The 26,019-nt window shown below is 38.9% G+C and overlaps 1 protein-coding gene across 2 annotated transcripts in view; it reads left to right on the top strand.

Annotated features, from left to right (window-relative positions):
* Window positions 1-26,019, top strand: part of LOC101969513 (immunoglobulin lambda-1 light chain-like) — an 828,312-nt gene that overhangs the window by 112,203 nt on the left and 690,090 nt on the right. Inside the window, exons 1-2 of one of the 2 annotated variants that reach the window (XM_078039528.1) lie at window positions 15,064-15,137; window positions 15,264-15,569. The exons of the other annotated variant lie outside the window; for it this stretch is intronic. Coding sequence (XP_077895654.1) covers window positions 15,098-15,137; window positions 15,264-15,569 — 346 coding nt within the window. The 5' untranslated portion in view covers window positions 15,064-15,097. Of the gene's footprint in view, window positions 1-15,063; window positions 15,138-15,263; window positions 15,570-26,019 lie in introns of those variants that run through there. 2 annotated transcript variants of the gene reach the window in all.

Here is a 26,019-nt window from a genome sequence, read left to right as displayed (position 1 = left end):
ATGCATATGTCAGGTTCCATGTCAGGAGGATAGAAAGGCTGATATAATGATTTTGTGTGGTTCCATTTTTATTGGATTCTGTCTCGGTTTTGTTTGGCGTCATCTTGTTGGGTTGTATTATAGTAGAAATACGGGATCAGCAATTAGTAAAAAACAAACCGAAAGAGTGTTAAGTAAATTGTTAGAGGAAGGAAGCTTCCCAGTAAAATCAAGAGCAGTCAGGGCATACGTTGATATAATACAAAAATATAGCCCATGGCTTTTTAAGGAGGAGTTGTTAGATATATCACAATGGAACCATCATGGTGAAGATTTAAAAAGAATAGAAAAGAACAACCCAGGGACTCTGCCAGTTGGCACATTGCCATTGTGGACGTACATATCTGGTTTGCTTAGTCCAAAGCCTTCAGTTCAGACAAAGGTAGAGGAAGGAGAAGACATATTGATACAAGTAAAAGAGAAGGTCTCTCAAGTTAGTCAGAAAGAGGAAAAGATTCAAGTACAAGAGAAGGTCTTTCGAGCTAGTGAGACAGAGGAAGGAAGTTTAGAGCAGAAAAAGCCATCAGGGGAAAAGTTACAACAGGAGACTGCTAATAACATCTTTCTATCACAGAGCGAAAGTGTCCAACCAACAGCACCACCTCTACCAGAGGGCATAAGTGTCCAATCAACAGCACCACCTCCATATGCTAGGAGAGCCCCAAACCCCACAGTTGATAGTTGGGATCCTGAGACAGGATCTCAAGTATGCCCTGTATTTGAGGTAGGAGGGCAGCGAATTCACCAGGGTTTAAATTTCACATCAGTGAAGGAGCTAAAAGAGGCTGTAACAACCTATGGTCCTCAAGCACCCTTCACTGTGAGCTTGGTCGAATCCATTACCAACTTAAACATGACGCCAGCAGATTGGGCTAATGTTTGTAAAGCTGTGTTAACTGGAGGTCAATACCTGTTATGGAAGGTTGCCAATGAGGAATTTTGCAAGAAGATGGCTAGTCGAAATGCAGCAGCTGGTTATCCTCAGAGAAATCTAGATATGTTGTTAGGAAAGGGACCTTATGAGGATCGGCAGCAACAACTTGCATATGATCCTGGTGTATATTTACAAATTGCTGTAAATGCAGTTAAGGCATGGAAGACTTTACAAGGACATGGAGGTTTACAAGGTCAATTATCTAAGATAATACAAGGAGCTAATGAACCTTACGCTGAATTTGTAGATAGGCTTATTCAAACAGCTACCAGAGTTTTGGGGAATACAGAACAAGCAATGCCATTAATAAAACAACTGGCTTATGACCAAGCGAATCGTTGGTGCAGAGATATCATTAGACCATGGAAACAGGAAGATTTAAACACATATATTAAATTATGTAGAGACATTAATGAACAAGAGCAAGTCATGGCAGCTGCAGTAAAACAGGCTTTAAATGCCAGAGACATTAATGAACAAGGGCAAATTGTGGCAGCTGCAGTAAAACAGGCTTTAGATTCCAGGCCAAGAACATGCTACAATTGTGAACAAACAGGACATTTTAAAAGGAATTGCCCCATAGGAGGAGGGTTTAACAAAACTAGGTATCAAAGGAGTAGAATACCGGGTATTTGCCCACGATGCTGTAGAGGGAGACATTGGGCTAATGAATGCCGTTCTGAAACCACCATAGAGGGTACTCCATTATATTGGGCTAATGAATACCGTTCTCAAACCACCATAGAGGGTACTCCATTATCAAAAAACGAACAAGGACAAGGTGTTTATCCACAATATTGTGGACAAAGGCATCGGGCTCCATTGCCAAAAAATGGACAGGGGGCCCCAATGCTCTGGGGCCCCAAACCACAAATATATGGAGCACTAGAGGAACCCAGCAACCCCAGCAACCCCATCAGGGCAGTGCCCAGGACATCAGATCCCTCATCAGACAAACCAGAGGGAGCGCAGGGTTGGACATCTGCGCCTCCGCCAAATCAGTACTAACTCCAGAGATGGGAGTTCAAATCATTCCCACAGGGGTAAAAGGACCTCTTCCCAAAGGAACAGTAGGCTTGTTATTGGGACGCAGCTCTTCTACTCTAAAAGGACTTATGATAAGTCCTGGGGTAATTGATCCCAATTATGAAGGTGAAATAAAAATTATAGCCAGTTCTCCAAAGGGTATATCAATAATTTCACCAGGAGATAGAATAGCACAGTTACTAATAATACCAAGCCTACATGATAAATTTTCCAGTCATGCTGTAGAAAGAGGTTCCTAGGGATTAGGCTCCACAGGTGTAGATTGGGCTATGCTTTCTTTAAATTTAGATTCTCGCCCCATGCTAAAACTAAATATTCAAGGACATGAATTTAATGGGCTACTGGATACAGGTGCAGACCTTAGCATTATCTCTCGTCAAGAATGGCCAAAACATTGGCCATTACACCAAGCCACTCAAACGCTTCGAGGCCTAGGAGTGGCGACTAATCCCGATAGAAGTACAATGGTATTAGATTGGAAGGATCCTGAAGGATGTGAAGGAAGTATACAGCCATATGTATTGGATCATCTTCCCATAAATTTATGGGGACGAGATGTCCTAGATCAATTAGGTTTGACATTAACAAATAATATCAATCAAAATGCACCCACTATTATGGCTAGATAAGGTTTTAGGAAAGGAAAAAGATTAGAAAAACAAGAACAAGGTATAGCAGCACCAATACAAATACATCAAGGAACAGACAGACATGGGTTGGATTTTCACAAAGGGCCACTGAGACAATAAAAATTACATGGAAATCAGAAAGACCAGTATGGGTTCCTCAGTGGCCCTTGACTAAAGAAAAGATACAAGTAGCCCATGATCTGGTCAAACAACAATTAGCGGAAGGACAAGTACAACCTTCTTTATCTCCCCATAATACTCCCATTTTTGTCATTAAAAAGAAATCTGGTAAATGGAGATTATTGCAAGATTTAAGAGCCATTAATAATGAAATGGTCATTATGGGACCTGCTCAGTCAGGGATTCCCCAATTGTCTGCTTTGCCAAAAACTTGGTATGTTTTAGTTATAGATATTAAAGATTGTTTTTTTTCAATTCCAATTCATCCTGAAGATAGTCCACGTTTTGCATTTACTATCCCTGCACTAAATCATGAAGGTCCTGATCAGAGATATGAATGGAAAGTACTCCCTCAAGGGATGGCTAACAGCCCAACTATGTGTCAAATTTATGTTAACAAAGTAATCCAGCCACTTAGAAATCAAAATCCTGAACTACAAATATTTCATTATATGGATGATGTATTATTAGCACACAAAGATAAAAACACGTTGCTAGAATGTTATGCCACACTTACAAACTTATTAAAAAATTATAATCTAGAGATAGCAATAGATAAAGTACAATTAAATTTTCCAATTAATTATTTAGGAGTTCTATTATCCTCAACCATGGTCCGTCCACCAAAAATTGAAATACGAGTAGATCAACTCAAATCACTTAATGACTTTCAAAAGTTATTAGGACACATAAATTGGATAAGGCCTTATCTAGGTATTCCAACAGGAGAATTGGGACCTTTATTTGATATCCTAAAAGGTCCATCAGATCCAAATTCACCCCGAATGTTAACGCCTGAAGCAAGAAAGGCATTAAAAATCATTGAAACATATATGGAAAATATGCATTTGGATAGAATTGATATAAGTTTGCCTTTATTATTTATTGTACTACCAACAAAATATATTCCTACAGGAGTATTTTGGCAAGAAGGTCCATTATTATGGATACATTTATCTTATTCTCCTAACACTATTCTTACTAGGTATCCTGAGGCTGTAGGACAATTAATACTCAAAGGAATAAAAGCAGCAAAGGGAGTGTTTGGAATTTCTCCCAATAAAATTATTACTCCATATACTATGAATCAAATTGATGAATTAGCTAATGAGTTAAATACTTGGGCAATAATCATGTGCAAATCTAATGTTTCATTTGATAACCACTTACCATCTAATCCTTTATTGTCTTTTTGGTCATTGCATCCTGTAATTTTTCCAAAAATGACAAGAAAAACACCTATCATGAATTCCCCAAATATATTCACTGATGGGTCAAATAATGGTACAGCAGCAATAGTTACACCTGATCAAACTTTTACATTTTTAGTACCCAAACAATCAGCTCAAGAGGTAGAGCTTAATGCCGTATTACAAACTTTTGTGATGTTTAAAGATTCGGTATTTAATTTATTTTCTGATAGTCAGTATATAGTTAATGCTATAATATCCCTTGAAGATGCTGGTAGGATTTCCCCTTCTTCTACTGTTTTCTCTTTGTTTTCCACTATACAAAGTTTAATCTGGGACAGAAAAGATCCATTCTTTATAGGACATATCAGGGCACATACAGGATTGCCTGGAGCCCTTAGTTTGGGCAATGATTTAGCAGATAAAACTACACATGACATACATATTTTCTCTACACTAGAAGAAGCTATAAATTTTCATAAAAGATTCCATGTCAATGCTAATAATTTACAAAAGCATTTTAAAATAACTAAGGAACAAGCTAGACAAATAATAAAACAATGTCAAAATTGTGTGACCTTTTTACCACAAGTTAATCTTGGAGTCAATCCTAGAGGATTGATACCTAACCATATTTGGCACATGGACGTCACACACTTGCCAGAATTTGGAAAATTAAAATATTTGCATGTTACAGTTGATACTTCTTCTGCATTTTTGATGGGCTCACTTCATGCCGGAGAAAAAACTAAAGATGTTATAGCTCATTGCTTACAAAATTTTGCCACTGTGGGCATTCCAAAACAGTTAAAAACAGATAATGCCCCTGGTTATATGTCTACTTCTTTTAAACAATTTTGCTCATCATTTGGCATTACTCATATAACAGGAATCCCATACAATCCACAGGGACAAGGCATAGTTGAAACAGCTCATCAAACTATTAAAATGTACTTATTAAAGCAAAAAGATGGAATTGGGAAGGGGTATATATTCCCCAAAGATAAACTTAAAATAACCCTTTTTACTCTAAACTTTTTAAATTTGGATTCATCAGGACTTAGTTCTGCAGAAAGGCATATGTGTCCAAAAAATGTACATAAGCCCAAGGTACTTTGGAAAGATATTCTAACAGGACAATGGAAAGGTCCTGACCCAGTAATTGTCTGGAGTCGGGGGTCTGTTTGTGTGTTTCCACAGGAAGAACAACAGCCGATTTGGATTCCAGAGAGATTAACCAAGGTTCTGACCCAGTGATTGTCTGGAGTCGGGGGTCTGTTTGTGTGTTTCCACAGGGAGAACAGCAGCCGATTTGGATTCCTGAGAGATTAACTAAAGCGATTTCTACAGACCAAAAAGAAGATGATTTAGCTCAAATCCATAACAGCTGATATCCAAAACTCCAATTTGGCTATCCTTACATCTGCAACAGAACCAGGATGCTTTTTTCAATATCTATTTTATTATTGCCCTTTCCCATATCATGAAGTTCTATTTTGTTTTTTTTTGAGCTCATACTGACCTAGGTTAATGTTTTGCTGATCAGTTCTATTTTTTTTTTTTTTTACTATATAGAGTTTTTAAACATTGCAATAGAGATTTTACCTGTAAAAAGTTATAAGGCCTTTATTATTATGTTATGTGTTGTATGTATTATATTATGTGTGCACACTTGTGTTTTGTGTTATATGTTTGAATGTACGTATGTCCATATATCATATATGATGAGCGCTCATGAAAAAATGGATCCAAATATTTTTTTTTATTTCACGTGATTTAAATGGTTTAATTTAAATTGGGTAAATTTAAAACTGTTAAGAATTGTTTTAATATGTAACAAAAAAGTAGGTTAACAGATCTGTTTGTTTACTTTCACCTTTCCTTTTCATTATATTTAATAATTCTCTTCAAGATAATGTAAATTGTTAAGAAAATTGTTTTCTTTTAGTGCCTTCTGGAATGTTACACAATTTTTTCTTTAGCCATTATTGCCAGAATTCCTATCTTCATCACAGTGCCGGTGAAGACAATGTAAATTGTTAAGAAAATTGTTTTCTTTTAGTGCCTTCTGGAATGTTACACAATTTTTTCTTTAGCCATTATTGCCAGAATTCCTATCTTCATCACAGTGCCGGTGAAGACAATGTAAATTGTTAAGAAAATTGTTTTCTTTTAGTGCCTTCTGGAATGTTACATAATTTTTTCTTTAGCCATTATTGCCAGAATTCCTAGCTTCATCCTAGTGCCAGTGAAGACAAAGATAAAACTAATCTACAGCTTCTGCAATAGCCATCACTGAACTGCTTGCAGAACTTGCCTAGACTATGTGTCACTTGTATGCATTGTGAACTCACTTGTATGGATTGTGAACTATCTGTTAGTGCATCAACTTTTGGTAGTGTTGGGGTATTTTTGCTCGTATTCTTGATGACAAGAGCCATCAATTGGCTTGGTGTATCTTCCTCCTTTCTGCTTGTCATGATCATTCAGCTAAAATTTGGGTGCCAACAAAGGTGAGGCAAAGAACCTCACCCCCCCCACTGGTACAAAGACCTCTCCACAGGTGTGGCTGTATACTGGACCGGTAGTCAATGACAGGTAAGATCCAATTACAATGGTACCAACCTAAGACAGGAGGCTGACGCCCTGAGGTCAGCTCATCCGAAGACGGGTAAGGACCATATGTAGTATTGGACAACCTAAGGCAGGCACGGTCCCTAAGCCACATGCTTGTTGTTTAAACAGAGAGGGGGAGATGTTGAGAGCCACAGCCAAAGGGGCCCCAGCAAACTTCCAGCTGCCGGCTGATGATCCAGCTGCCAGCAAACTTTCAGCTACCGGCTGATGATTGGCTCACAGTGGCCCCAGCAACATCTAGCTGATTGGCTCCTCTGCGGTGATGTTCATTGGGCTGTTTCCCTGCCCTTCAGACTGCCAGCTGATGATTGGCTCACAGTGGCCCCAGCAACACCTAGCTGATTGGCTCCTCTGCGGTGATGTTCATTGGGCTGTTTCCCTGCCCTTCAGACTGCCAGCTGATGATTGGCTCACAGCGGCCCCAGCAACATCTAGCTGATTGGCTCCTCCACGGAGCTGCTCATTGGGTGACTTCTTTGGCTCTGCCCACGCAACCCAGCCAATCGGCCTCAAGAGCAGGAGGATTGTGGGAGGTTGAGAGGCTGGTGTGGGGGTGAGAGGTGTGTGAAAGCTGGTGGTGGCGGTTGGTTGGGCTCTGAGGGTTTTTTCCCTGAGGAGCTGTTTTGTTTGGCGTTTGTAGTTCTAAAAATAAAGTTAGTTTCTTTTGACAAGTGGCTCCTGAATTGTGCCAAGCCAGACTTCGGCAATGTGGGAAGGAACTTTGTGTTCATGTCAAGCCCACATATGAGAATGTCAAAGAAGATCCTTTAAGGTTTTTTAATAAAGCCATGTCATTTTTCCCATTTCTTTTGTTAATTTTGTTGTGTGGGGGCTGTGTTTATATGTACTCACTTATTTTTATATGTGTATTTTTATATGTATTTTATTTTATATATCACTTATTTTATATATACTCACTTAACTCACTTATTTCACATATGTTTATATGTATATCACTTAAAATAGAGTATTTTAAGTGATAAATTTAAAGTGATAGAAGTGATAATTAAATTTGCTTCCTTCCTTGCAAGAAAATACCATTTTATTTTTAGAGAAATTTCTTCAGGATTTTTTAAACTATCACATCTTTTGTATTATCTATTCTTTCTTTTTATAAAAGAGCTATTCTGTACCTTTAAATGAAGAAAAATATGAAAAGAAAATATTTGTTATTTTTTAATTGATATCCCTAATGATACTGCTTTTTTCAAGTTTCACCTTTGTGCCTTTGAGGGAATTAAATTCTAATCAAAGGAAGGCTCCAACTTCCCAATGCAATATAGCTTTCCCACATGAATTTCAACCACCCCCACTTACATTTCCAAGAATAAAATCCTATTGATGTGATTTTCCAAAGTATTCAGTGGAAATTAAGTGTTGATAGATGGCAGCTCCTCATTCATGATCCCCAAATGGGAGCCAAATTCTCAGGCAGCAGGGTCTGATCTAGAATGGTATCATTTTTAATTAAAAATATATTTTGAAAAAGTGAAAGTAGATTTCAACAGATCCAGTCAGGTTTAACTCCCTGAAAGCACCCCTTGCTCACACCTGAGAGCAATATGTGCTGTTCCTTCTTACTTTCTAGAGAACAAACTAATTTTTAGAAACCCAGATATTGTCAGAGTAGATCAGCCTACCTCATTCTGAGTATTCCATCCTACTAGGTTCACAGTGCTTTGTCTTTCTGAAAGCAAGTTCTCATGGACAGAAAGTCTGAGAGGGTATCCATCTGTGTTCCAAACTCAGTGTGCAAAATAGGAAAACCCTCTTGTTGTTTCATGCACATACAAAGCTCTAGGGAGACATTTTCCATCCTAGGATACTATGACTTAGGCTCTGCAGGAATATAGAAAAATATGACTGAAATCAGCTTTAAAAAAAAAACAACCAATTTTGTGAAAGTAACTTTTCAATGTACATTTACTCTCTTCTCCTGTAATTTGGTCTAAATTGAGAAAGTGAATTCTCAATTTAAGTTGAGACCAGGGCCTCAGTCATCATTCAGGGGGTATGTGAGAGTGAGAGTCACCCCTGAATGGGAGTATCTTGTTCCTCTCACTTTTGTTTGTGTCACTGCAAGTCACTGCCATCTGTTCCCTCTGCCATCATAGGTAACACCATAATACCCTCATGCAAACCTACAGCATGATTAGGATAACTTGTTTGCCTAGATAGAGCCATAAAATTGACCAGGGTCTCATACAGCTCATTGCTATCCCTGCAAATGACTAGAAACTAGAACAGGCACATGGTATGGCTTTTCCTGGTACCAAGATACATATTTATCCTCCATTTGTCTCTAGATGATGTGATTGAGACTATCTGACTTGTGTCACCCATGCTGAGAGTTGATGAGTCTGGGCTAATGTTGTGTCTTCTCCAGCTGTGGCTCACCTAGGACCACCACTGATATACTAGAGTGTGTTTTTCTCTCTTTTCAGGATCCTGGTCCCAGTCTGCTCTGATTCAGCCTCCATTAGTCTCTGGGTCTGCAGGAAAGACACTCACCATCTCCTGTACTAGAACCAGCAATGATATTGGGAGATATAATGATGTCTCCTGGTATCAAAATCTCCCAGAATCATTCCCCCACACTCCTGATTTATGGAGTCACTAATCGTCCCTCTGGGATACCTGATTGCTTCTCTGGCTCCAAGTCTGGCAACACTGCCTCTCTGACCATTTCTAGACTTCAGTCTGAGGACGAGGCTGATTATTACTGCTGCTCATATACAAGCAGCAGCACCTTACACAGTGTTCCAACTTCATGGGAAGTGGGTCTAAAACCTGCCCTGAGTTCACATTTTCCTCCTCACTCTGAAGATGCTTCCTCAGTCCTGCACAGAAAAGGCTTATTGCACAAGGCCCTGAGAATTCATTACTCTATCATTTCCACTTTTGTTCTACCATAAAGTGCAAAAGGAAACACAATTTCTTATTTATTGTGTAAGGACAATAACAACTTTATATTTGCTGTGTGATGTTGTACATATATGTGCAACTTTTTTCACATCCTTACAGTAGGGGCAGAATAATATGAAGATGCCTATTTGGTTAAGTCCCAGTAGTTCTCAGGAAAAACCTCATTTTACTGCCTCCTACTCCCATATTGTTCAGACCTGCCTGAAATCCCTCCTGCATCCATCATGCTGAGGTCTATATCTCTCTGTTTGTGTCTGCTGGTAAAGTAACAACCACTGAGAACATCTGAGGATATTACTGAGGGAATGAGGACAAAGGGAAAGATGCTGTCTTTAAATCATAGACATTTATTGTCATAGTCAAGTGAGGTGTCCCACAGAATTTAAGTGGAGACTGTGTTCTTAATCAGGATTCTCTCTTCCTTTAGAAACCTGAAACCCTGTGCTGGATGTGTTCTGCAGGTGAACTGTCTCTCAGTAGGATGGGCTTGTCCTGAAAGGATCCTTTTGTTCCATAAGGGAGAGATGTCTTGGGGTATACTCCTTTCCCCTCAGGGGTTTCTAACAGTTCACGATTTCAATGGTGACTTCAACCAATTTCTAGCTAGAATTCTAGTAATTAGATTCCCTAAGTACATTTACACATAAAAATATAATCACAAATTCTTTGTGAAGTTGTGAATGCACTTAGGCATATTTTTCAGAAGATGAGATACAGTAACTACTTCTATCTCATTTGCCTGAACTTACAAATATCCAAAACTTGTTCCCTTCCTTACACTCTTAAGAGACAATGGACAGGTTTGTTTCCCTCCATTCTTAGAAGTCAGTCTGAGTGATGAACTAAGGCAAGAAGGGCCAAGGATATCTCAGGATCTGGAAGAGCAGAGAGAAAGACATGGAGGGAGGATCAGAGTGAAGAGGATCCCACCAATACTAAGAGGACATAGAGTGAAGAGGGTGTGAGACAAGAGAGGAGTGGAGGAATGAGTTCAGGTGATGCTGCAGGGAAGGGGATCAAGGGAGAAATATGGTCTCAGTCTGAACACAGAGACACATCAAGGGAATCTTCTGTAGGTTCTCCATGAGCCCAATAATGCTATCAAGTGCTTTATAGTTGTCATATGGAGAATAGACTACAGGGTATAAAAGTAAAAAGTGTGTTGTGACAATTTGCAAGTTTCTGACATGTCAGACCAGAAACTGGAAGTAATTTTTATTAAATAAGCAAAAATAATGCTTTTTTCCTCTTTGTGTTATATGATAGAATGGTTTCCTTGCCCTGACATGAAGATCACTACTCTTTGATTCTCCAGAGATAATCTTCTCTTAATCCCTTTTAGCATACCTCTCATCTGTGTTACTGCCCCTTTGTGGCTTGCTCTATTTTCTGTTTCCTTGATAGAACTTTGTCTCTCTCCACACATTGACAGATACTTTGACATTATTTCTATCATCATTTTTAAAGATCGGTGTAGAATCTTTGCAATACAGTCTTTATTATGATATTGGTTGTCCAATTTGGTCAGTAGAATATCTGTTCATTGTCCTAATATCAGTTGAGAGTTTCTGGTTCTTAATGTGCCTAGTGTTCTTGTATTTTATACAGGATATGTCTAATTATATATTATGATATGATATGTCTATTCAAAATACAGAAAAAATAAATAAAATGTCATCTATAATTAATGTAAAAAAATAAAATAAATAAAATCCTATGTTGATATTTTTGTTTCAGTAGACTATATATTCATTTAGACTAAACCAACAATCTCTGGGTTGTGGTTTTGATATTATACCAATTTAGAAACCCTTAGCCATGGCATTTGGATCTTTCTTTATTGTGGGATTTACAGGGGTCAGCTGAGTATCAGTGAGCACTTTTCTAGTCCTAATTCTTTCATATTCTCTCTGGGATCAGAACGATGCAAGGGTAGCTCAGAATTGAGCCTGATTTGCATCATGATTTTTCCAAGCTCATTCCTTTCCACACCTTCGAACTATGTGTGTGTCCTTGGGCCTTCCCTTTGTCTTCTGCCCATTTCCTATGATGATGTCACCAAATAGTAAGAGGACACAGAGTAATAGAAGTACTAGAATTGAGTGACACTCTCTGGGAGGGAAAGGAAGGGGGAGGAGATTAGCAAGAATGGTAGAATGTGATGGTCATCACTATTCAAAATACATGTATGAAGATTTGAATTAGGTGTCAACACAACTTATATACAAACAATGATATGAAAAATTTTGGTTTATATGAGTATTAAGAATTGTAATGCAAAAAACGAGTACAGGTATAATGGCATAATTTGGCGTGAACATACTTTATATACAGAGTTATGAAAAATGTGCTGTATATGTGTAATAATGAGTGTAATGTCTTCCACTATTGTCTTGTATTTTTTTTTAAAGTGACACTCTCTTGGGAAATCATCTCCTCAAATGAGAAAGGAAAGCTTTCACAGTCTCTGCTGCCACCACTGTGAACACAGACAATTTCCCAAGTCAAGATCAAGTAGAATGGAGAAAGAAAAACCCTAAGAAAAAGAAAGTGTGGACATTCCAAGTTTGTCAGAGCATGAGGAATTCCTTTTCTTCTGCAGGATACAGAAGAGTGGGGTGTTGCTGTGTCCTGCACAGCAAGGGATCAGTAAACAAAACAAATGTGTGAACTTGCTGGGAAATCAAAAGTCTGAAATAATATTTAGAGATAAAGATATGCAAAATAGTTTCACAGCAGGGGTCTGGTGCGTTGATCAATACTGAGGGGTCCTTCCCTAAAAAAGAGAAAAAGCCTGCTAGAGTGTTATTTATAGCCAAAAAAAAAAAAAAAAATCAAAGGGGGATTTATTGTGAGGAAAACTTTTGCAAGATAAACAAGAAAGGAGAGGCTTTAGGGAAAGTGGCCTGATTGGAGATTTATCTCTTGAGCAGTAATTCTTCCTCCTTCAGGCAGCTGGTGCCTCAAGGCTCTTTGGGCTCCCTGGTATTTTTTTTTTCAGCCTCCAGAAAGTTGCATTTGAACATAGGGCTGTCTGAACCAATAAATTCCTTGTTATCATAGAATTTCTTTGAGTAGGAAGTCGCCAAGGTAATGGAGAGGCCTCAGATCTATGGGATGACACCAAGAGTTCTCTGAGGTGCACACCTTCACTTAAAAATGGCTCAGACAAAAGGACAATTTATTTGCAGCTCCCAACAGTGGGGCATGTCCTAGAATTCAGCAAGGTCCCAGGCTGCCTGAGAGCAGACCAAGTATGAAGGGTAGAAGTGGAAAACACTCCACTGTGGTATTCTTAATGTGCTACTGACTCCTCCAGTCTGCCTTCTGTGATTTGCTTTCCTAGGTGGTCACAAAGATCTCCATGTATGCTGTCTGAGGTTTAATTGCTGAATTCGGTCTGAAAAGAGAGTGTGTGCTTACTCTATCCTAAATGGAATCTGAAAACAATAATGATATTTTTACTTAGGAAATTAAATCAATCTGAACCATAGGCCATACAAAATGCAGAATGATAGAAAGTACTTTAATGAATGAGGACTCTTTGTCACACTTGTGTAGTTTTTATTTTATATCTTTGAGATAAGTCTGCTTGGTCATGCCACATTCATGAGGTAGGATGGAAATTAACCATGAAAATAATCTAAATAATTGCTTTTCTTGGACTGGACACATAAGTTAAACATAACATTGAATGTAATCTTTAGGTAAGAATGAAGTCTATAGTAAAATTAAAAGATGTTTATACTAGGTGAAATAGGCTAGGCACAAAAAGATAAAAACTCCATGATTTCAATTATATGTGTAATCTATAAGAGAAGGACAAGAACTCACAGAGGTGGACAGCAAAATGGTTCCTCAATAGGGGTGAGGTGGGGAAGGAAGCAGGTTAAAGTATGATTTAATAAAAGGTGACAAATTTTCATACAGAAGAAATAATTTCTAGTGGTCTACTGCATAGTGTGGTGACTATAGTTAATACTAAAAGATTATGTATTTCAAAATTGATTAAAATATAACTTAAATATTCTCCTCAAATAAAAGTGATTTTGAAATTTCTAAAGAAAGAATTACATAAATTAAAAGAGGATAAGTGATTTCTTTCACAGGTGGGTAGAGTAGATGAATATGTTGAGGGAGAAAGCAATTGGAAGGACAACTAATGGTCATGAATTTTCCTTCTTCGGTGATGAAAATGCCCTAAAATTAATTGTGGAAATTGTTGCACAATTCTGAACACAATAAGAGGCATTGGAGTGACCACATGAAATAATTGAATTGTTGATATATGAGTTACAACTCAATGAAGCTGCTTCAAAAAACAAAGTTAGTTAATTCATTAGCTTGAATTAATCATTCAACAATTTATGCATTAGTAACAATAACACACTGTACCAGATAGTATAAACTAAAATATAAAATATAAATTAAAATATAAAACATTTGGCTAGGCAAATTGGTGTATGCCTATAATCCAAGCAGCTTGAGAGACTGAGGCAGGAGGGTCATGAGTTTAATGCCAGCCTTAGAAACCTACCGAGGCTATCAGCAGCTCAGTTAGCCCTTTCTATGATACAATATAACAGCAACACCAATTTCAATTCCCACAATAAATAAAATAAAATAAGATAAAATAAAATAACTTAAAATAAATAGCTCTTGTTTAAATAAAAATGACCCATTTTCCGACATTTTTCCTTCCAATTTTGCCCTCATCTCCGTGTAGATCCCCTACACAAGAAGAAAGATACATGGTACTCACTTCTGAGACTGAGATTAAGTCACTTAGCAAGAACTAGTCATTACTTGGAAATGGTCAAACAGGAATGAAACTGCAGAATCAGGTCAGGACTATGGCCCTTGGTGGGGCACCCAGTTTCCTTCATGAGACTCCTTTCCAGTGACCACTGGATGATCCACATGGCATGTGGTGAGTGACCAGGGAGTGATTCAAATACTGATAGAATTTGATGCTGCATGTGCTTCCACACATAGCCCAGGGGACAGGCAGAAACACGGCTGCCTCTGGGGAGACCCCCCCCAACAACAACCATAGCAGGTGTTTCCTGGGTGGACAGACTTGTTTCCTCACAGTAGAGAGATCTTGGAGAATGATCACCAGAAGAGGGCACTGTGGGGTGTGACCCAGGCCTGGAGGGTGACAGACACAGTGAGATCTCAGCAGAGACACTGAAGAGCTAGGTGCTCAAAGAGATGATGGACTTCAGCAGATCTTTCTTTCCTGTCCAAGCAAGAATAGACAATGTATGTTTCTGATCCTTAGGAAATCTAAGACAGGGAGATTATATCTGCTCATCTGAACTCTTCAGGATAGAGATGTAAAAGTGTAGAGTTCAGGACAGGGCAGAGTGGGCTGAGGAGAGGCAGATGCAGGAAGCAGATTTGCATTGAGGACCTCCTTCATTTCTCTGAGGCAATGAAGCAGATAAATAAGTCTGGAGGTGCCAGGTCCAGTGCTGGAGTCTCAGGAGGGAGTGCTCTGGGGCATCGCCACCATGGCCTGGACTCTGCTTGTCCTCACACTCCTCAATCAGGGTACTTACGTGACATTTGCAGAAAAGGGGGTCTTGGGGAAATCTGGGCTAAGGTTTTGTCTCCTCCTGCTCAAGTTTACCTTGTCCAGGGTCTGATTCAACATCATGAGCTTTCTCCTCTTTTCAGGTTTCTGGGCCCAGTCTGCTCTGACTCAGCCTCCCTCTGTCTCTGGTACTCCTGGACAGTCAGTCACCATCTCCTGTGCTGGAACCAGCAGTGACATTGGGAAATATAATGAAGTCTCCTGGTATCAAAATCGTCCAGGAACAACCCATAAACTCATGATTTATGGTGTTAGTAGTAGGCCCTCAGGGATCCCTGATCGCTTCTCTGGCTCCAAGTCTGGCAACACAGCCTCTCTGACCATCTCTGGGCTGCAGCTGGAGGATGAGGCTGATTACTACTGCTGTTCATATGCAGGCAATTACAATTACCACAGTGGGCCAAGTTGAAGGAGAAGTGAGACCAAAACCTCCCCTAAGGACAAAAGCTCCTTCTTGCTCTGATAAAGCTTTCTAAACTCTAAATAGTTAGCTTCCTGAAACATGGACTAGAAATTCCGTTCCCTTTCAACTGTTCTCCAGTGCCACGGTGAAATAATGAACAAAATATATTCCATTTTATGTTCCTGGTACAGTGACAGCATACTCTGCTCAGTGTGAAGTGGTCTCAGGAGATGTGTATCTGTCCAACTCTTCATTTTGTTTAAGAGAGGGTCAAGTCCATATCTATAGGTACAATTCCTCCAGTTATCAGGGAAATCCTCATTGTAAATGCCTCCATATCCCTCCATGGTGCAGGCCTGCCTTGGTGTAGTTTGTCATCAATGACATTGTTTTATTCATTTCATATTCACCATGCTTCAGTCAGGGTGACCCTGGATGGGTGATTTCTTTTTTGCCTTTTCTTGAAGGAAGTTCACTGAGACTAGTGGAGAGACATGTAAAAGACATGGAAAAATAGTTTCACAGTTGGGGTCTGGTGGGTAGATCAGTCCTGAGGAGTCCATCCCTAACAATGTTAATAATGTTGCCAAGGGAGTGAGACAGAGTAAGTGCAAGTTTTCATCAATGTCACTCATTTCTAAACCCAAATGAAAGAAACTGAGCAGGAGAGATTGAGAGTGGAATCTCCTTCTTTTATAGAATCACAAGTCAATAGACCCCTGTATCCAAAGTTTCTCTGGCATAGTATGAACTCCTAACTAAAGGGATCCATTTTTTAATAATGCAAAGGTATTTGGTGGGTGAGAACGCCATTCCTCAGGGTTTTCAATGTACATTATATACCAACCCAATGACTAAGTAGAACCCCAATTATAATGAAATACTAATTATATATACAGACATTTGGTCTGCAATGATAGTTCCATCATGAAAAACCACATAAATCAAAAATATAAGTAAATGATGCTTTTAGTACCCCTAGCCTGATGAACTTCATTGCTTACCAACACCATATACTGAAGAGTATATTATTTGCCCTTGTAATTGCAAAGCTTAGTGGAGCTTCTCAGTATTGCAATCAAGTTACAACACACATGTAGCTACATGAGAAAGATCAAAATTGAAAACTGGAAGTATGAATTTTATTGGTTGTAATATGCCATGACCAGTCTAGCCAATCTAACAGGTTCTGGTGAGGTATGATGGGGCTAGAAATAAAAGACTCACAGATGCACATTTTGAAGATAAAATATCTGGGATCAGGTGGAGTGCAATTCTCTGAGGGAGAAGGAGATCTAAAGAGTTACACTAGTCATCTTTATATATATAAATATATATACACACACACACACATATATATACACATATATAATGTATACATATATTATGTATATATATGTGTTATATATATATATATATATATATATATATATATATATATATATATCTCCCATTATTAGGTTAAAGACTATGCAAAGTATTTTTCTTTGTACTCAATAAACTACAGGGCTAGAAACATTTATGTAGCTTTACTGCAATTGTAGTTTACAATTGCAATGTGAAATGTTAGGAGATTTGTGTCACTCTCAAGGAAGTCCATTGTTTAAAGTTACTCTTAAGTGGCCAGCTTTGGAATTAATGGAGCTGGTGAAACATTGCGGTTGTCTATCAGGAGATTTCCTCTATTTTCCCAGGAACTATGTGCCCTGAGATCAAGGTTGAGGCTGATAAGATTCTTCTGCAAAACCTTCTCATGGAGGACATTGCCACAGCAGCTAGGCATCCTGCAAACTTGTATAGGAACATCCACAGTCACTAGGCTTTCCAAACCCATGAGGTCATCAGAGAACCCCAGTCTCATACCCTGCTCTCCCAATCTCTGTCACCACTGTCCACAGTAAAATATATGTACATGTAATATACATTTACAATATATATGAATATAAATATATATGTGTGTGTGTACATATATATGTATGTATGTATATATATATATATATATATATATATATATATATATTTCATTATATTTTCAGGAATTCTTTAATCATCTAGTGGAGGCCCCAGACAAGATAGAACAGTCATCAACATTCACCAGGTTGCCAAAAATTTCCAGTGTTATCAATGAAATTTCCAAGTCCTGACATCTTTATGCTCACTCCCACATGACATTTCTATACCTACCATTGCACTTTGCAGGCTTTGGATGTTTGACTCAGCATGCATCAACATCTTCCTATGCTTTTTCCAATAATTAAATTACATATGCATATATTTTTTGAATAATATGAGAAAATGCTTTCCTACTATGGATAAGCAAATTTGAACATTTGAAGTTTTCATATTTCAAAATGCCTGCCAATGTTTCACTCTTTAGTGCCATAGGGAACCCCACATTCAGTCCAATTTCCACTTTCCTCAGGGAATTCCAAGGCTAAGAGCCAAGGTTGCATTCTTGCCTCATTCTTGGAACCTCCAGGAATTTTACCTTCAGGTGCATCTTTTCTTCTTTTCCATATTCTGCATAGGTGTGTTCTGGACATGCTGGAAGTGCAAGGAGGAAGGACCAAGCTTCCACTTCCATTTTATCATAGCAAAATGAGGTGACAGTGCAGAGCCTTGAGCCAGATTTCATCCTTTAATTTTCTTTGTTCCTGGATTTAGGAATATTTTGTTAGACCTAATACCAAAAGAGTTCAGATGAGCACTTTACTCTTGCTTTATATTTTTCTTATAAAATTCATGTCTACTCTGAATTATATTAGGAGTTCATATTCTTTGAAGTTAAACAAAGGGAAATAATCCAGGTTCATTTCACTTAGTTTTACAATCTATTATTGTGTAATCCTAAAGATGATTTCAAGATACAAATATATTTTTGCAGCATGAGGGATTGATAAAATAAATATTTATAATGCAATGAACACCAATAATGGTGACTATGTTCACCCATCCCATTTTTTCTCATTCCATGCAAGAAAACATCATGGCAAAAAGTGAGAGCTTTTCTCCCTTAGTCATCTGATATTGATGTGTTCTTTTTTCTGGGAATTCACATCCAACAGGACTTTTGTTAAGGGTAAGTTTCCTCATATTCTCTGCTCCTTAGCTCAAGATCTCTAGCAGTGAATTGAAAACATTTTGTTTGTGGTGGGGCAATGAACCTACGGAATGAGCCCAGGGGAACTTAACAACTGAGTCATATTCTCAGTCATTTTTTTTTTATTTTGAGACAGGATCTTACTCAGTTGTTGAATCTTGCTTTAATATGGTGATCCTTATGCCTCAATCTCCTGAGTCATTGGAATTCCAGGCCTGCTCCAGCTCACCCAGTTTGATAACACTTCTTTTGAGGGAAAGTAGATTGATGATAGTTCTGAATGATGGGGTATTTATTTAGCTTTCTCACTGCTGAAATTAAAAGACCCAACCAGAAAAACTGCAGAGGAGGAAGGTGTTATTTATGGGATCATGGTTTTAGAGGTCTCAACCATAGATAGCAGGCTCCATTCCACAGGGTTTGAGTTGGTGCAAGGCATCATGGTGGAAGACTGTGGCAGAGGGAAACAGCTCCAATGAAGATCAGGAAGCCCAGAGAGACCTCTACTTGCCAGATACAAATATATATATCCCAAAGCCATGCCTCCAATGCCCCTCCTCTAGCCTCCAGTGCCTGCTTCCAATTATCACTGGAACTACTACTCAGTTAATCCCATTGGGGATAAATTCATTGATTGGGTTAAGGCTATAACTGTGCACCACAGCTCATCAGTGTGCTTATGCCTCCACTAATATCCTTGTCCTCCTCCTCCATCTCTACTTTCCTTCTCCTGCTCCTCCTCCTTTTCTTCCTCCTCCTCTTCACCATCTTCATCTCATAAAAATCTTCTCATAATGGTCACATACCACTTTTTGCAACAAAAAATTGGCATAAAATTTGTGATGATTATGCAATGAAATTCTAGTTTGTGGTGGAGAACTTCTGCAAATTCTCCTAGTCTCTCCTGGGGAAGTTCAGGCCCACCTCACAAAATATTTGTGATTTTTTTCAGATTTCCTCATAGGAAGGAGAGGGCTCCAATGACTGTGCCACTTAGCAAGACCTGGGATGTCTCCCTTGAATTAATATATTTTTTGTTCTTTGTGTCACTATGTGTAGTTTTTTTTCCCTAAAGATTGGTATATGCTTCCCCACGTCACAATAGGTAAAGTCCAGGAGAAGTGAAAACAATGGTGTCAAGTTGATCTAGGTCTTAGAATTCAGGTTGTAGCTTTATCAGACAGAACATGACCACAGCAGGGAGAGGAAGAGCTGGGCTGAAAATTAGGTCCCATGTGCTCTTTGGTTCACTGCTATTTCCATTATGGCTTGACTGTCACCAGGAGCCCAGCTTAGTTAGCAGGGACTCTTTGGTAAGTGGACACACTAGGGCCTCCTGTTACAGATATTGTGATGTTGCCTGCAAATGTACCTTTTGTATTCTGATCAGAAGGAGCCAAGTTGTACTGATGGCAAAGGGAAGTACAAGAGCCACCAACCATGAGGACATAGGTGCCCCCTGTTGTTGCCCAGCATGTGTGATGGAGAAGTGAGTCAAGGTGCTTGGCATGAGGGTGGTACTGGAAGTATGTCCCAACGCAGAAATTGTGCTCATATTTGTAACCACAGGGCTGCGATGTGCTCCTGTGAATCCCAGGTACTGTGGTGGAATACAGATCCAGACATGTCTCCTCATACATATTTTCTGGCCATGATTTTTCTGTTCAGGTGTGAGGAACATGCACTGATGGAGAGCAAAAAGAGATCAACTAGGTCTTCCTCTTGTCTCTGACATGCTTCTGCCAGAAAGATTCCCCATTAAATTGTACTCTGTGCAAATCTAGAACTGTCTGTGCCACAACCTGCACAACATCATGAAATGAATCATGAGTAGAGTCAACTGGAGATGGAGAAAAACATACACAGAAAACACAGAGACATTTTAATGGAAATCTAGGGCCAGGTTGGCCACTGTCCTCTGATGGAGGAACAATGACTCAGAACCAACTCTGCAGGTTTTTTTTATATAAGGTCTTATAATCAGGAAGCTGAACTATAGGGGCATTGTAAATTTTTAAGGCTTATGAGTTGTCATATGCTACTTTGTGCATTAAAAATATGCAGAGCTGGAAACAATTTGCAGCTATCTTACTGTTGTAGTGCTAAAAATATTCTGCTATTATCCTGCTGTAACCAGGACAGCCATTTTCCTGGGATATCTGATAACTGTTAGCACCAGCAGTGAGAGTCATGGCTGATAACATCGTGGCCTTTGGCAAGGAATGTTTCCTAGGTTTGGCTTTTTGAAAACTCCACAGGATGAGCCAATGACTGTGGGCTCATCTACTCTCTGCTGGGTCTTGTTCTTGCCTAGGATCACACTTTTGTCCATAAGTTCCACAATAAATTGGACTTTTCACAAATATACAACGATTTTTTTCACTCTTGTAGCACCTTGAGCCCCATTCTCTTATACTGTGGCTGGACTGTTCTTGAGAAACACCCACGTTCATGTTCATTCGTATCCTAAAACAAATTCAAACAATTACATGTGAAATTGTGCAAATCTCTGAAACTATGTGTTTAGTGCTTCCTCCATTTTATAGATAATATGTTGGATAGAAAAGCAAAAGTAGGTTATGAACTCCCATTTTTACCCCAAATACAAATTGCAGAATCACATCGGTTACACATCCACATTTTTACATAATGCCATGTTAGTGACTGTTGTATTCTGCTACCTTTCCTATCCCCTACTTGAATCAAATGTATGAAAGATGATATGTCATGAGCTTTGAAATGTTTTGAACAACCAATAAAAAAAAGAAAAGCAAAAGTAGACTTGACCAGAGGTTCCAAAGTAGTTGGAATTAAAATAGATGTACTCTTTCTTCTAGAGTTCATTTAGTTAACACATAGGTACAGAATATTAGACTGGGAAACATATTGTGTTTGTGTGTTCTTGTGTGTTGGGGGGGTGTGTTTCCTATGGGTATCTTGTTGTTTTCTAGGCTGATCTTGAACTTGGGCTAAAGTGATCCTCTGGATTCAGCCTGCCAAGCATTGGGACTATAGGTGCCCACCATGGTATCTGACTATATACCTTGCCTGAAAGGAAGCAATATTTTTTTCATACTAGCACTGGAACCCAGGGGTGCTTGATCACTAAACAACAGCCCCAACACTTTTTAAATTTGAGACAGGGTCTCAAGAAATAACTTAGGGCCTCACAAAGTTGCTGAGGCTTGCTTTGAGCTCCTGATCCTCTTGCCTCAGGCTCTGAGCCACCGTGCCAACTAAAGAAAGAAAATCTGACAGGACTTCTCAATGACAGTAGGAAGAATATTTATTCTTAAAGTAACCTAATCTGAAATGTACACCTGTTTTCACGTGAAGCATATTGTGTGATTGCAATATAAACATCTGAACATATGGACAAGTGTCTGAGCTAAAATTCTGAAATGAACACTATTAATGGCATTACCAATATGGGGTTTCTACAGAGAGATGGCACAAAAATAAGTGATGGCACAGAATAAGGGATCCATATCCAAACAACAGTCATGTGGTTTCATGGAAAATTCCATAATTGCCTGAAAATTCATTCCAATTCATCTGTTTTGATTTTTTGAGTCACAGAGATATGTTTTTCTACATTTTTGTGTGTTCCTCTGTCCATGATAAAACTGACTTTGAAACTTGAAACACAGGAGAAACAGAACCACTGAGGAAATGTTTCTTCCTAATGTTTCTCATAAAAAAAATTATGAAATGCTTTTTAGTCTTTGTAGTTTCAATTTTTTGGTTTATACAAATAAAATTTTCATATTGAAACATTATGAATCTTTTCTTTTTTGCAGGTAAGATGAAGTAAGCACATCTTCTTCTGTTTCTCTATCAATGCAGTTGAAATAAAATTCTGCCAAGAATGTGTGGAGCAACTGTGGGTGAACCCTGAAATACAAGTCATAGACAGGAAGGTAGGGAGAAAGGATACTTAAGTGCAACGTACCCATAGGTGAGCCATCTGCTTGTCCTGTTTTCTCCTTGGCTTGGGCTCCATGCAATCCTTGGACTGAAAGAGGCCCTACATGAGACAGGACAAACCAAATGTTTATTGTTACATCCTGAGAAAGGTGACTCCTGAGGGTCAAAATAAGATTGAAAAAAAATCATGTTTTGTTTCTTTTGTCTTCCTACTGTCCATTTCAAAACCCAGCTACCAGGACATTCTGCTCCACTGACAGCAGTCACAGCAAAGGGAAGAAGGACCTGATCTTCTTCTTCTAGGAGTGCATTCCCAAGAGCATGGTATGAAGCTCCCTTGGCCCTATTCCTGTTTTTTGGTACTCAGTGTAGACATGTGAACAGGTACAGATGGGCTCAGCAATAAACATACACATTATTTAACCAGGAAACGAAGGGATAACACCATAGATAAGGTAGAATTAAGGAGGTTTTTGAGAGGAATGAGGTTGGGGAAGCAACTGGATTGCTTATGAGCCTCTGGTATTGCCTCTATAATGCAGACACATGAATCTGATGCTAAAGAAAATGGAAAAAAAACTGAAAACAGAATTGATGGGTAGTCCACAACCATTCCCCAGGTAGGAGACTGCATGTCGTATACAATAAGTAAATGCAAATAGTATTGCAAAGCTTTTATAGATTAACTTAAGATAGGAACCATAATGTACCCATGGAAAATTAGAACTTGTATCCTGAACTGAACTTGGAAGACTGCCTGCTAAGAAATATGCAAATCATGTCTGAACAAGATGCAGAGTTTTATAAAATAATACTGGAATGTCTGGGATAAAGTTCAATTATCTTGATATATAATGGATTAAGAAAACCATAATATTCATGTGAAAGATCAAAAAGAGATGACAGAGGTTAGGCTTTAGGGTACAAAGGCTTTAAGAGCAACCATTGCAAAATCCAGCTCAGAAATATGAGCCAACACTGCTGAAGTAAATTTATATCTAGAAAAATACAGTAAGGCAATTAAAATTTAAAGGCAAGCTGTGTGGAATTACTATAGATAGATGATTTCCTGGAAAAAATGAAATAAAGATTAGATACTAAACAGGAGTCACACTGATGGCCTTACATATAAACTAATCAAGGAAATAGAAGGGAAAATTAAGCAAGAAGAATCCTCCCCACCTCCAAAAGGAAAATGTATCAGTAACCTGGGGGATTATCATGTGACCTATTATGTAGGAAATGAAAGTCTTCATAGGAGAAGAAACAGGTAGACATAGTCTATATCTGGTTCATGAAATTGATAAAATCCACACATTCAAAAAGTTCAATAAATGTCAGCAAAGGAATATGGAGGGAGCCACAGGCAGGCTCATTAACTGCATCCTCTTGTTTTCATGGAAACATTTTGGGCTTCAGCAATATTTTTATTGTTAGTAAAATATTAGTTATGAAGTATGTTCCCTGGAGATTCAAGCAGAAAGTTTCCTTTTCTCTCTCACTCTCCCTGACCCCAGAAACAACACAAACTCCAATCTCAAGACACCTCCTCACTCTCTCACAGCGGGTGCTGGATTCTGTTCATAGCATCACTAGTCAGCTTTGTATTCATGGCCTGGAAGACTACATGAAAAACACCCCTGACTTTCATCCACTTATTTATTATGTGGATGGAGAGCATGTGATCCAGCAAAACTGAACTAAAATGCTTCTAAAAGTTTTACGAACAATGGTTTCAGGAACAGGATAATGGAGAGCTACACAGATTTGAAGCCATGCATTACAATGAAATTTGTTTATGGACTTAGATTTGAGAAATTCTGATTCCTATTGTGTAGTGAGAGCCATCCTGAAATACTTGTACTAGTCTCAACGCCTGTGGATAACAGTGATGGGCCTGGGGCAGAAGAAAATCAGAAAGAGTGAGTGAACCTGGTTAGAGCAGCAGAGCAGTTCCCATCCTTTCTCCTATCCATGGCTCTGCCTACCAGGCCCTCTCTACCCCATTTTTTTCCTCCACAGAGAGTCAGACACAAATTTGTAGAAAGTGAGTCCAGTTGAGATTGGTAATATGGTATCAGGGAGAGAACCCTGTGTGCCTCATGAATGCTAAGTGTCCCCCTCCCTCTCAGAAATGTTCCTAGTTAGACTCATTCAACTGGGGAAGCTGACTTTCAAAGGCACTGGCAACAAAGACATCATGTACTCCTGAGGATATCATGCCAGATGGAGGCCCAGATTCTTGTCTATACTTTCCTATCTCTGCTAGTCTCATCAGAATCATGAGCAGGAATTTTCTAATTTTCCTGTGTTGAGGTGCCAATCATCCTGTGTTCCAGGAGCCCCACACATGCTGTGATGGGAGAAGGAGTAACATCAGTTTTGATGCCTATTTTTATGTATTGTAAGGAAATTTCTCTTAGGCCTGTCACTTAGGTTTCTCTGACAAGGAACCTCTGCATTTTACCCTCTTCTATCAAAACATATGGACCAGAAACAGATTTTATATTTGGACACTCAATTACATAAGCTGTTCATGACCCATCTTGGAGAACACTAAAGAGACCACCTCTCTGCACTGTGCTAAGAAGGAAAGGATGGGTGAAGCTGCCACAAATTGAGGCTGTAATCCCTATCTATACCCTTTCAGATGACAGGGGCTTAAGGGTCACCTGAATGAGGTAACCCCCTACTCTGAAGCTCATTGAGTTGCTAAGTGCCTTGCAATTGCTGAGGCTGACTTTGAACTTTCGATCCTCCTGTCTCAGCCTCCTTGGCCTCTGGGACTTCAGGTATGTGCCTCTACACCAGGCCTGACCTCTGTTCTTGATCCCTGAATTTACTTTTAGTGTAGACTGGGAAACTTGAGGTCCTTATGTCCCAGATTACTCCCAGGACTGGCCAGCTCTTGATAAGTTCCTGGAGCCACAGATTCATATGCAGAATCATATTTGCTGTGATTCTGAACACAGCAAACCAGTGTAGTGGTCCTTGTGATAGCCCTCTGCAAGACCAACTACCCATTCCCACACAGAGAAAGAGAAACCTGGCTCTGCCTCTCTAGGGACCCAACTTTACCTAACTACAGACATCATGGCTCCAACTTCCCTTTAAGCCACCAGGTGATCAGGGTAAGCCATGGTAAACCTCATGGGATATACAGTCATTGACACATTCAGCCAAGTGTTTTATGCCATACCTGCAAAATTTCTCAACTGATGTTGCTCTTGTTAATAGTTCCTAGAAATGCCTAGGTAATGCAGAATTTCACACAGGCAAATTTCTTTTCAACAGGCTATCCAGAATCATAGAATAAAGAAAATTCTGGGAAATATTTCAAAATGCAAAGTACACAGTCCACCAACTGGTAATTGGAACCTACACAATTTATAATCCACACAATGTCCAT

The sequence above is a fragment of the Ictidomys tridecemlineatus genome, chromosome 2, assembly GCF_052094955.1.
Source record: "Ictidomys tridecemlineatus isolate mIctTri1 chromosome 2, mIctTri1.hap1, whole genome shotgun sequence".
Lineage (NCBI taxonomy): Eukaryota > Metazoa > Chordata > Mammalia > Rodentia > Sciuridae > Ictidomys > Ictidomys tridecemlineatus.
This window is presented reverse-complemented; position numbering and strand designations above follow the sequence as displayed.